The 13,292-nt window shown below is 39.8% G+C and overlaps 1 protein-coding gene across 1 annotated transcript in view; it reads right to left on the bottom strand.

The window, feature by feature from the left end:
• The window catches only part of ITGA8 (integrin subunit alpha 8), a 174,471-nt gene that overhangs the window by 64,664 nt on the left and 96,515 nt on the right, over positions 1-13,292 (bottom strand). The window contains 2 exon segments of the mRNA XM_006031697.3: positions 1,992-2,072; positions 6,818-6,897. Coding sequence (XP_006031759.2) covers positions 1,992-2,072; positions 6,818-6,897 — 161 coding nt within the window.

Genomic DNA, 13,292 nt, shown 5'->3' with positions numbered 1-13,292 from the left:
TTTCTTTTGTCTCCTTTGCTCCCTTCTTCCTCAGCCTCTAATTTCTCCTCCTCTACCTTCTTTTTCCATAATCTTTTGTTTTAGTCCTTGCCCCCACCAAAATTCTTCACAAATACTAGTTTTCTTCCCAATAATCCTTGTTCCTAACTCTCATAATGTCATGAAATTATGTAAAATTAATTATAATTCTTTACATTAAGAACAAACTTTTCTTTTTATAAATTAAGCACATTTAACAGTAACTACTGTTTTGTTGTTTCTCCTTCATTTTTCCTTCAAATGTACCTGGTCTCCCTTTAATCTTCTTCATCTGGGAGCACTTAGCCATAGGATCATAGGAAAGTAAAGCAAGAAGGGATCTCAAGAGTTCACTTAGTCTGGCCCCATGCTTAAGGCAGGATCATCCATGGCTAAACCAGCCCAGTCAAGTGTCTGTCTGACCTGCTCTTGAAAATGTACAGGGATGGAGATGCCACAACTTCTAGGTAGCCTGCTCCAATTCTTAACAAACCTCATAGGCAGAAAGTTCTTTCTAATTTCCAACATAAATTCTCTCTGCTGCAATTATGAGATATTACTCCTATTGCTGTCCCCTACAGCCACAGAGAAAAATCTATCTCTATCCTCTTCGTAATAATCTTTTTAGATATTTGAGGACTGTTATCAGACAGACTTCTCTTCAGACTAAACAGTCCTAGTTCTTTTAGCCTTTCCTCATCAGTCATATTCCCCAGGCCTCTAATTACTTTTGTTGCTCTCTACTGGACTCCTTCCAATCTGTCCACATTTTTCTTGAAGTGCAGAGGCCAAAATTGGACACAGTACTCCAGGTGAGGTAAAAGATGCTATAGAAACTTCTGAGATAGATATTCTTAGGTTTTATGCTTTTTAAGCAGGGTCTTTACATCCCCTCTATGACCTATATAGCGTACTTGGAATGATTTTTGGTGCTAGGTTCATAAATGGTAATAACAGCACAACATTTATTAAATCAGGGATGCTTAACCCCCAGCCCGTGGTCCAGATCCAGTCTGGGTGTCAGGTCATCCAGCCCATTGGACTCTCCAAAGGTCAGAAAATTTGACAGCGGGGGAGCAGTGGCACATCTTGCTCCCAAACTTCCAGACCCACGGGGAGCCCTGTGGGCTGGATAGTATGCCCCTGTGCAGAGGATTGGATGTGCAGGGTGATACAGGGCCCTATCCTTGCATGTGGGGGTGTGTGGGGCATGGCGCAAGGCTTCTGAGCCTGGTCCCAGCACGTGGGGGTGGTGAGGGGACTTCAAGCCCAATTCAGATGCTTGGGAGTGATGTGCGGCCCAATCTCAGTGCCTGAGGGCAGTGTGGGGCCCTAGGTCCCAATCTCAATGTGCGAGGGAAGCATGGGGCCATGATCCTGGAATATGGGACTGGGCAAGAGCAGCACAGTGCCCAAGGGCCCAATCCTAGTATGCAGGGCCAGCAGGCAGGAGCAATGCAGAGGCCTAGGGCCTGATCTCTGTGCATCTCTGCTTTCCTGCCTTTCTCTTTTCCCTTTATTTGAGAGAAGATAAAACACAGGAATTGTCAAACTAGGTCAGACTCAAGACCTGTTTAGTTCAAGGGTGTCAAACATATGATCCATGGATTGGATCCAGCCCATGGAGCCCTATAATCTGGCCTGTGGGTCTCAGATTGACCTCTCTTGCCATGTGTGGCAGACAGAGCTGGTCTGTGTGGCATCCTATGACATTGTGCATATACATACAGTGCCAAGAAATTCGGTGAGGCTTTACTTGAACAAAGATGTCTATCAGTTTATTTTACCTGCCTGGATCCAGTTTTATAATTTCCATCCTATAAAGCTACTTGTGGTAACCACTCTGAAATCAGTTAATGTTCTGTATTTGAAAGACCTTGGTGGACTGGGCCCTAAATAACACAACATAAATAAAATAACGAACACATGTCTATACTGATTATGAATAGGAATTGAAAAGTTAAAAAACTTACCCTCTGATCTGTACTTGAGCCACAGCACTGATGTTAATTTGAAGGTTAACCAAATTGCTGCTGGAATTAACCTTGTTAGAACTAGAACAAATTTGCACACAGGTTAAAAACAGTCATTTAACTGAACTCTGAAGTCATGGTTATTATATTAATCCCAGTGTCTACCATATACTAATCAGGTAGGGATAGTACTAGAAATATGATATCTTTGATTTTAGAACCAAGAAAAAAACCCGATTGTAGCTAGATTGCATAGATGTGTTGATATACACAGAGCTATAGTAAAATAATAAGGTATATGTACTATGTAGATATATAGATATAATCTCAAAAACCTGCTGTAACCTAAAAAAAGTATAACCTTTATTTTTATATCCTGATTTTCTATTCAGTCTAAGTTATTTTGTATTTCTTCTCGCACTGTATATTAATGGACTTCATTGAATGTGTTAATATTACAACCAAACCAGGTTTCACTTTGAAAAACTTGTTATCTTTATTTAGCTAAATTGTGAGACTATAGAAACTATTTGGCTTGACCCAGCTATCTGCCCGTGTGTGGGAATCCTAATGAAATAAGGGACAGTTTCATGCATGCAAGCATGACAAGGCTAAAAACTGTCTCTTCTTCCAGTATATTTTGTTTTAAATTTGTGACTGAAGAATAAAACAATTGCTTAGGAAGAAAGTCAGTAAATGAACTGGTTTTTGTTCCTCCATCTTTTCCTTCCTTAGTTCTTGCTCAGCATTAAAAATGGATCCCCCAATTTAAGATCAGATGGTCTTCAGCTTTTCTATCACTAAATAAGAGTCCTGTTAAAGCCACAAACCTCTAATTAGTCTAAATAGCCCTTTTCACTTTGGAAGAACTATTCATGAAGTCAAGAATCTTTCAAGTGAGAAGCATCTGTGGGCTCAAGCACATAAGCATATTCAATATAAATATTTAGAAACTTTGGATTTATTTAATCTGGGACTGATGGTGCTGAGTTTATGAGTGTTCCTAAGCAGGCCTTTCCCAGTAGAGTTGAGATCCTATTACTGTCTTAGTTTATTGTTATCACATCTGGGTAGCATCAGTTAAATAAAAACATTTTGAACAGGTCGGCATTCTCAGTGGCTAACTATTGAGGAGTAATAGGCTAATTCTGCTTTGATCCAGACTTTACTCATTCCAAATGCCTAAATTAGGGCAGCTTGAATTTATTTGTATTTGTATTTCACGAAATCCACAAAATCACATTTTCAGTAGGTCCCTATTTATGGGACGTTAGGAAAATTCAGACAACACAGAATTTTAAGAAACTACAAAAATATTGCAAGAAACAAGGTGTACATAAATAAAAATGAATAACAATATGCTTTAAAATATGCATTTTCAATCATCTTAAAGCAGTGTTTTTCTCAACAGAACTACAACATGTAAAATATAATTTTAGCATCCAGCTAATCAAGTTTACAATATATACTTAGGATTTCTGACATTTTTATAATAAATGAAGCAAATCAGGTTCACTTCAACAGTAACTCTCTACATGAATTTTTATATAATTTAGAAATCACAAGTGTTTGGATGAAGAGCTACACTCCCCTCGAGGTTTACTCTCGCCTGTAAATTGGTTGAAGCCTTATTCATACAAGAACAATTCAACTTTAGGAAAGGGCAAAGAATCACTGATATCATGCTCATAAATTGGTCTGGAGAAAAGATGGCTGAGGAGGAATTTGATAACAATCTTCAAATACTTAAAGGGTGGTTATAAAAAGGGTGGAGGTGAACTGTTCTCTGTTCAGCTTATATTTATTTGTAAATATAGGCATTTTCCCTTCAAAATATCAGCTTAAGTTTGGATTTAGTCCTCCACTGTCATTCCTTTGCAGCTGTGGAAAGCTGGTAGGAAACTAGAATTAAAGCTTGAAATTTGTTTTTCAATAAAAAGCTGATTATAACAATAATTTGTTAGGATAAGACGTATTCCAATTCTTAATAAGGCAGTACCTTCACAGAGTTCAGTCAGACCAATCATACAGTATCAGTACTGGTTATAAATATTTGGGGCACTCAAATTTTTCTAGAGTCATGTTTCATCTCATGATATTGCATCTACTCACTAATGTTTTAAGTAAAGGGGTCTATATACTTATATACACCACACACCTCTGTACAGAAAATGTTCCTAATAAAATTCCTCATGGAAGCTATGTGGGTGAAACCAAACAGCAACTATGCACCAGAATGGATTCTCACAGAAAAAATACAAAGGACAGACACACACACGCACCATTAGGAGCATATTCCTCACAGGACAACCAACCACTCCCTCTCTGACCTCACTATCCTCATGCTCAAAGGGAATCTACCCAAAGCCTGTAAAAGGTAAACTTGGGAACAAAGAATTATAAACTGGCTGAACAGTAAGAACCAAGGACTGAACATTGATATTGGTGTTACGGCATATTATATTTTACTCAACTTCTAAACTTCTTCCAAACATGAAAAGTGAGAATGAAACTCCGCCCTTTTGACAGACTTTGTTCTCCCAGGAATCAAGTTCTTTTCTTCTGCTAATTGCATATCAGCTACCCCTGGGGATTTCTCTAACCCCCACCCACTACTGGTTTTTATGATGCTGTGCCAGCCTCATTCTGGTCAGACCTGATAAAGAATGTCTTGCATTTGAAAACTCGCCTAAGTCTATTCAACCTACATATTTCGTCCAATAAAAGGTATCACCTGAGAAATCCTTCTCTCTCTCAAAAAAAGAACCAGACGTGACAGGCATCACTGGTTATCTCCTGCAAGAAAAACTTCCCTGTTTGCTCTGGGTGAGCTATGATTCTGAATACTGGTATGTAGAAATATTTATTGTTTACATACGGTTTTGGAGGAAATTAATGGAAGCTTCCTCTGTATAACATGCTGACATTCACAAAGTCAAACATGCTTTCTGTTTACACTTCTTTCCATACTTGATTATTTCCTCTAGGTTCAATATGGTTTCCTGTTTCCTTATTTTTCATGAAGTAGACTTAAATTTAGAACATACATAAACTTTCCTACTTCTGTTACAGAAACACAAAAAACAATCTCCAAGTACAGTGCTGGACATTTTAAATTTCAAGCCATAATCTCTACGTTTTCTTCTCCTGTACGTGCACACATCACATTCATTATTTGGAATATAATCTTTCAATTCCCTGAGAATTCATGTCTGTTTTGAAGTAGCCACTTTCCACCAAATTCTTCCTATAACCCTACCTTGCTACATATAAAGAATTTAGAAACCTTCCCTGCCCATAAAGACTTAGAAACTCTATCCAGTATAATCATATGAAAAGAGAATCCCCACATATGTACAATGAGGATTTATGTTATATGCCTGGAATCTTATTTATTGTTATTAATTAAGTTAGAGTGCTTACAGCTTTGGATCATGTGTGTCTTATGAATTTCTGTTAGTCTTCTTTAGCAAACGACTCTCTAAATTCCTGAATATCTTTAATTATATGTGCTGTACAAGAAACACCTCGTTCTTATTACATTTTTAGTATAATAATAGCTTGAGTCACTCCTTTGTCTTATGCTGACCACATATGTAACATATGGTTGAGTACTCTCATTGAAGCTAACCCTGCTGGGAAAGGGGTGTAGGTTAAGATGCTGCTGAATCTCTCTCCTTATAGGGATCGTACAACAGTATGAGGTGCTGGGTAAGTGGGAGGGGAATGTGATCAAGACTGCAAGGAAACACATTTGTTCATCACATTCTCTTCATACTTTCTACAAGTTGGGCGCTAGGATCATCATCATCAAATTAAAACTGTTCCTACACTCCATGCCAGAACCCTGGGGGAGGACTGAAACCTGCTGAGGAAGATCAAGCCCTGCATGTGCCTTTCCACCCTTTCCCAGTATTCATGACTGGCTTTGCACCTTTTCTTTGAAAAATGACATTTAAAAATAATATCTCACACATTTTAAGTGTCTGTGTTATTTATGGTAGTTAATATGATCAAGGTGTTTGTTAAAGGCCATGTGTTGGCCATCAAGCCACTGAGAGTGGAGCAGGGAGAGACCCCATTGAGAACTCTGAGCAGTGACTTGATAAGCATGATGAAGTAAGAGCACTGTCAGCCACTACAAAAACATGGCATGTGCTGCCACCATTGCACCAATAAGTCTAGTAGCACTACCTAGTAAACAGTAACAGATGGACCTCCATCATATACACATGATCATGACCCTTGTGGGTATGGCTAGTAGAGAAACAGAAAACATTCTTTCATTCCCAGGGATCACACTAGAAGCAGATTTTTACTTTTCTAATCAAAAAGTTTTAGAAAACTCATCTGAAAAAAAAAAAAGGTTTTAAAAAGTCCATTTACAGGACAAATATTTTCTTCGTTTTGTTTTAATCTGCTCTGTTGACTTCCTATTTACTTAGATTGGTGTGTTAGAAAGAAGCATGCATTTTTTGTCTCCTACTTCTGGGTGTTTCCACAACCTGGACTACAGCCTTCAATTAAACAAATCTGATATGAAGAATCAAATCTGAATTCTGTAAAATATGAGGAAACCAATAAAAACCACTAACCAGAACTAGTTAAATTAAATTCTGATGGGACACAAACTATTCTTGGAGTTGATTTAACTAAAAAGAAATGAGGTTGTCTGGTCTGATTTTAGAAATCCAGAAGACAGCCGCAAAGTAGGTGCTATAGAATAACCAGTCCTTGTCAACTTACAATAAACCTTATAAGCACTAGTTTACATACACCTATACTTAGAGAGTTTTAATTTGTATGCTTCTGGTAAAATGTCTAACCTTTTGACTTGTAGTTCAAACTTGATGCTGAAATCTGCGTTTTCAAAATGTTGAACAGAAAATCGGATGCCTGTAGAGAACTAGGAAAAAGAACAAATGAAATAACCAGTTATTAAAAGGTGGTAGGGCTTGAAGACATGACTCATAATGTGAAAACTGTGCTGTCTATAGTTGCAATTTTCTGATTTGTATAGTGTTTAACTAAAGTTTAAATTATGATATGAGACATGACAAGCCTGAAATTTAGGTAATTTAAAATAAATGCCAGCCATTTTTCTCACCAGATGGGAATCTTGATTGGATAGTGAAAGACCTAGAGAAAGGAGGGAGGCTTTTTCTGGAAATGAAGGAGCAGGGCCCTTCTCATCCAGAAGCTCACAGTCTTGTACTGGCCAGCTGAAAGGAAATGGTCCCTCGCTTCTGTTTCCCTCCCCAAAATAATTTAAAGCTTTCTCCCTTTAGCTGCCTCAACCAACCTCCCTGAGTTTAGTTGTAGCATAGGACCCATTTTTTTTGGATGTTGTGGATAGGACTAATTGCTTGTTTAGAGGTCAGGAAAGTACAGCTCCATTTGAAGTCAAATTGGCAGATGCTTCATAGGGTTTGCTCACCTTCCTTACAGCACCTGGTAGACATAATTCAGTTACTAGGACTGGGAGTTTGAAATCAACATAGGAATTTGTACAAGTGTTTCGTTTGTCATAAGAATATAAGAATTGCCATTTTCTGAGTCAGACCATAGGTCCATCTTGCCCAGTATCCTGGGTCACACAGTGGCAGAGAGTGGATGCTGAAACTGCCAGTTTGTTCCTTGCAGTTAAAGGCCAAGAAGCTGGAATTTCACTGCTGGCCCTTGTGCCTGTAGCAGAGAGGAAATTAAGAAGTCTTTTCAGACTGACGTCCCCTTTTGGTACACTCTCTTCCCCTCAGAAGGAAAGACAAGAGGATTCTGAAGAGCGAGCTGTACCTTGGGCATTATCTGGAGAAGATTTATGGTGAGGTATGGTGGGAGTCTCCTAACCCCATGCTGGACCCACTTAAATGTCTGGGATACCACAATCAGGACAAAGTCAGAGCATGAGAGAGGGCTGTTAACAAAGCTGTACGTAGCATGCTAGTTACAGCCATCTCAGTTTAAATGTTGTGGTCAAAGAATATAGGCTAATGGAAATAGAATTGAGACTGGCAGATGTGTGTTCAGCTGGTAATCTTTCAAGTCCCCTGAATCCTTCTTAGACCACTTTCATACATTCACTGCCTTGCTATACATTCCCTGGTTATGTACTAGACATGCTCTGCTCTGTTCAGAATGCTTTTTGTGTTTCATACGTGTAGTTTGTAAATCCTCCCAAGAATTTCAAGTGTCATTGGGAAGTCGGGCTATCAATCTTCCATTTTCAACCAGAATTTGGGATGATTAAACTTCTTTTTCACTTTATTTTGCTTATCTTAAAAAAAAAAAAAAAAAGAGCGGGAGACGCTTTCTTATCCTACTTGCTTCTCCATTCTTGGGTGATCTCTTTAGTAAAGGGTACATGATATTCATAGATTCATAGATGTTAGGGTTGGAAGGGACCTCAATAGATCATCGAGTCCGACCCCCTGCATAAGCAGTAAAGAGTGCTGGGTCTAGATGACCCCAGTTAGATACTCATCTAACCTCCTCTTGAAGACCCCCAGGGTAGGGGAGAGCACCACCTCCCTTGGGAGCCCGTTCCAGACCCTGGCCACTCTAACTGTGAAGAAGTTCTTCCTAATGTCCAATCTAAATCTTCTCTCTGCTAGCTTGTGGCCATTATTTCTTGTAACCCCCGGGGGCGCCTTGGTGAATAAATACTCACCAATTCCCTTCTGTGCCCCCGTGATGAACTTATAGGCAGCCACAAGGTCGCTTCTCAACCTTCTCTTGTGGAGGCTGAATAGATCCAGTTTCTCTAGTCTCTCCTCGTAAGGCTTGGTCTGCAGGCCCTTAACCAGACGAGTGGCCCTTCTCTGGACCCTCTCCAGGTTATCCGCATCCCTCTTGAAGTGCGGCGCCCAGAATTGCACGCAGTACTCCAACTGCGGTCTGACCAGCGCCCGATAGAGGGGAAGTATCACCTCCTTGGACTTATTCGTCATGCATCTGCTGATGCACGATAAAGTGCCATTGGCTTTTCTGATGGCTTCGTCACACTGCCGACGCATGTTCATCTGGGAGTCCACTAGGACTCCAAGATCCCTTTCCACTTCCGTGCCACCCAGCAGGTCATTCCCTAGGCTGTAGGTGTGCTGGACATTTTTCCTCCCTAGGTGCAGCACTTTGCATTTCTCCTTGTTGAACTGCATTCTGTTGTTTTCTGCCCACTTGTCCAACCTGTCCAGATCTGCTTGCAGCTGTTCCCTGCCCTCCGGTGTGTCCACATCTCCCCAAGTCTACAAGTCTACAAGGGGTTTTTTTTCATGAATTAGAGGAGCACATTTTCCCTTTAAGTCTTACAGTTACTCACTATTTGTCATGTTTGAGCAACTATCTTGTATTAATATCATCAGGGATACTTTCCTTTTGCTTCTATTTCTTCACTAGCAGTAATGGATCAGTGAGTTCTAATGAGTCTGGAGTTCCGTATTTCAGGTAGAGTTTCAACCATTCCCTTCATAGCCAAAGCCATTTTATTAGCATAAAAAAGGCTAAAACTTCAAGTCTTTATCTTTCAGACATTTTAGCAGCCCAATTACTGGTGATTATAATCATTTGAGGAGTTTCTAAGATGGACCGATACCATTCCTGAAATAATCAGATGCTGAATAGCTACTTGAGTCCAAGAGCCACTTTTACACGTAAAGGCACTTTTACACGTGCTCCGGTGGTGAGGTGTGGCACTTTAATTAGAGCGGCTCTGAAAGCCACTCTAATTTAAGCACTGCCACACCTTGCATATCAGCATCCCCACGGTTAAAAATAGTGGCAGGGGTATTGAAGTAAAGCTTGTTCAAGGAGTTTTAGATCAATGCCACCATTTTTAAGTGTGAGGAGGCTGATACATAAGATGCAGGAGCCTGCTGGAACATGGTAATTGTCACGCTCCAGCAGACTCAATTAATCATAATTATAGCACATTAGAGCAGCCTCCATGCTCATGTACAGGTACCCTAAGTTATCGTTAGCAGCAAAATGCAACCATAATAACATAACATATCATGCCTCTTCACAAACATTTAAAAACAATCCTGAAATGCTTAAATGTATGGAGCAAAATTCCTACAGAATAAAATCATGTGAAGAAATCAGAATCTGTCCTATTGTGTTCAATTAAATGCATGGTGAATTTGTTACATGAATTCTGAATTTTAATGGAACAGAGATGTAGTGAAGCAGAGATACAGTTCTTCTCTCACCTAATGAAGCAGACATGCACTGCAGTTCTGATGATCTATTGGGACCCTGTCAGCCTGTCTTAATCCGTGATTTAGGGGATTTAATCCTTGAAACAGCACTGTTCAACTCTAATGAGCTACAGATGTTGAATCTGTGTGGTCATATATCTTCCCTGTGGCTAGTAGTCCTTGACACTATTAACAATAATTGGCCAAAGATGCTCACATATGCAACTAGTGCCACACGCTCCACTGGGGCCCAAGGATTTGTACCTGTTTACATCAGTGATGAATTTGTTGTAATAATTATTTTACCTTTTGGAGAGTTTACAGGAGATTAATCTTTACTTGCATAAGTTTAAAACAGTTTTCATTTAATTTCCAAGTGGTTTATTTTGTAATGTATTTTATTATTGTACTATGTCATATCCCCTACAGTTCTAAAACTACATTTCCTGCATTCAACCCACAAAAACTTTTATTGTTTAAAAGTGTATTATAGTACATATGGAAGGCATCCATTCTTTAACAATGAATTCTGTATGCACAAACAAAATAGGGCAAAATCCCTATGCTCTTGGAGGAAGCTAGCTTTCTCCCCATTCATTTCTAATCTTTGTTCAACTCTGAGCCTCTCTTGCCAGTAAGTGGTAGAATTAAAAAACTGGGCATTTATAGATGTGCTCTGGGAGGTGGGGTTGGCAGGGAGAGGGCACTTTAATTAGTGTGCTGTGCAAATTAAAAGCGCCCAAGCATCATGTGCATCAGCGTCCCCATGCTGAAAACAGGCGGTGAGGCACTTTGAATTAAAGCTCATTCGACAAGCTTTAGTTCAAAGTGCCCTGCCACCATTTTTCAGTGCTGGGACACTGATACACATGATGCTGGATGCTGCAGGAGTATGTTAATTTCCACACTCCAGCAGACTCAATCAAGTCTACTCCAACATGCTGGATTTACAGCACATTGGAGCAGCCTCCCTGCTTGTGTGTAAATGCCCTGTGCTCTTTAGTTAATGCGCATTAAAGTAGACTAATGTACATTAAACCTCACTTAAAAACTGTGGGCACTTTTACATGTGCTCCAGGGGTGGGGTAGGGGAGCACTTTAGAGTGGCTCTGAGAGCTGCTCTAATTAAAGCGCCATTAGTCTTGTGTATTAGTGTTGCCGCACTTAAAAAAGATGGTGAGGGCACTTGAACTACAGCTCATTCAACGAGCTTTAGTTCAAGTGCCCCCACTGCCATTTTTAAGCATGGGGCTCTGATACACAAGATGCATAAGACTGCTGGAGCGAGTCTGATCCAATGCGCTGGAGTTCCATTATGTCGAAGCAGCCTCTGCACTCTTGTATAGGTGCCCTGTGCTCTTTAGTTAATGTACATTAAGACAGGCTAATGTGCATTTTCCTAGTATGTCACAATGGAGGGCATTTACAGACGTGCCCCGGGAGTGGAGGAGGCACTTTAATTTGTGTGGCTGTTGGAGCCACACTAATTAAAGTGCCCGAAGTGTCACATGTATCAGTGTCCCCACATTGAAAAATAGCAGTGGGGGCACTTTAATTAAAGATCATCGAATGGGCTTTAGTTAAAGTGCCTTTGCCACCATTTTTTCAGCGCAGGGACACTGATACACGTGGCATTGGAGCCTGCTGGAGCACAGTAATTACCATGCTCCAGCAGACTCAATGCTCTGTAATTACAGTGTGTTGAAGCAGCCTTCCTGTATGTGTATAGGAGCTTGGATGTACTAGATTTAATGCGCATTAACTAAAGCACATTAATGCACATGTAGATGCACCTGTGTGTACTATACAAACTGTTCAGTTAAATAATTGATCTGAACCTATCCCTGTTGCCTTATGCAATAGTGCAAATATATTTATTATGTAATAGTAATCTAATGCTATATCTACGCTCTGGGCCACATGTTTTATGGTTTTTCTTTTTCTTTTTTTCCCTAATGTAGTTCAGCTATCTGTATGAATAAGGCCAAGGGTACTTCATGGATAGCAAATGGCCATGGATTCACAGATCCAGAAATCCTGCAATTCTGTTAATAAAACATTTTGAAGATATGAAACTGTAGACTGTTTTGAGTTTCACCACAGCAATATTATGCTCTTGGGTACTTCACTGACATCTCTTGCCTAGTCCTCAGAAGTTGGTCTTGGTCTTAAAGCCAAGGAGGTTCAGGGCACTGAATAGTCTCTGTAGTGACCTAATAGTTAAGGGCTTAAGGAATGTCTGATTATGACCTGCTCCTGTTCCCTCTTTGCTGCCTTATATAACAAGTTCCACAAAAAAGTCTCTTTATGAGTGAATATTTTAAGAATAACTGAACTCTTGCCAGAACAGAATTGTTTTATAAAGTTGGAGTTAGATTAGAGCAGCCATTCATGATTTATGGGATTTGTAGAAATGGCTGGTATTTCTCTGTTGGAAGTGTGTTAACTTTGTTTGCCATCACAAATGGTTTGGTCTAGGAATTCCAGTCCTTCCACCTTTCCTGGGCCTCCATAAGAAATAGTTCCAGAGATGAACTTACAGTCTGAAGTTCACTTGGTATTTCTAGATGTTTTGATGTCTGTCTTTTAAAGGCTTCCTATCATTTAACTTTCCAAAGCTGTCTTCACTAGCTATAAGAAAATTTATACACTACATTAAAGTGTTCTTAAAGTAGTTTTATGAACTTCAGTGTTCAGTTTTCTATTTCAATCCGCAGTCTATCTTAATGAGGCATTTTGCTTAGGAATGTTTGATAACAATACACATATCTCAGACTGGGACATGATCTTGAAAGAAAACAGGGATGGGACTCAATGTGAGAATGACTCAATTTGACATTACAGTTTAGAGTACCAGCTGCTTTAGGCCAAGTAAAGTTTATAGAAAAGCTTACATTCAGTGGAACTGGTGGGATAGATGGGGAAGAGGTACAAATGCCAAGATCTTCCCCAACCTTGGTTTGGTTAGCATTTTGAGTTCAAGAGCATATGGGAGACAAGAGCTAGAAGGAGACCTTTGAATAAACAGTAAAGGAGTAAGAGGGCAGCAGTAGCCAAAGAATCGCTCTGCTAACATTCCATAGTGTGAACGGGCAATTCCAGAGGGATG

This window comes from Alligator sinensis, unplaced genomic scaffold (assembly GCF_000455745.1).
Source record: "Alligator sinensis unplaced genomic scaffold, ASM45574v1 scaffold114_1, whole genome shotgun sequence".
NCBI classification, from domain to species: Eukaryota; Metazoa; Chordata; order Crocodylia; family Alligatoridae; genus Alligator; species Alligator sinensis.
The sequence above is the reverse complement of the archived record's forward strand: the minus strand, read 5'-3'. Positions and strand labels throughout refer to the sequence as shown.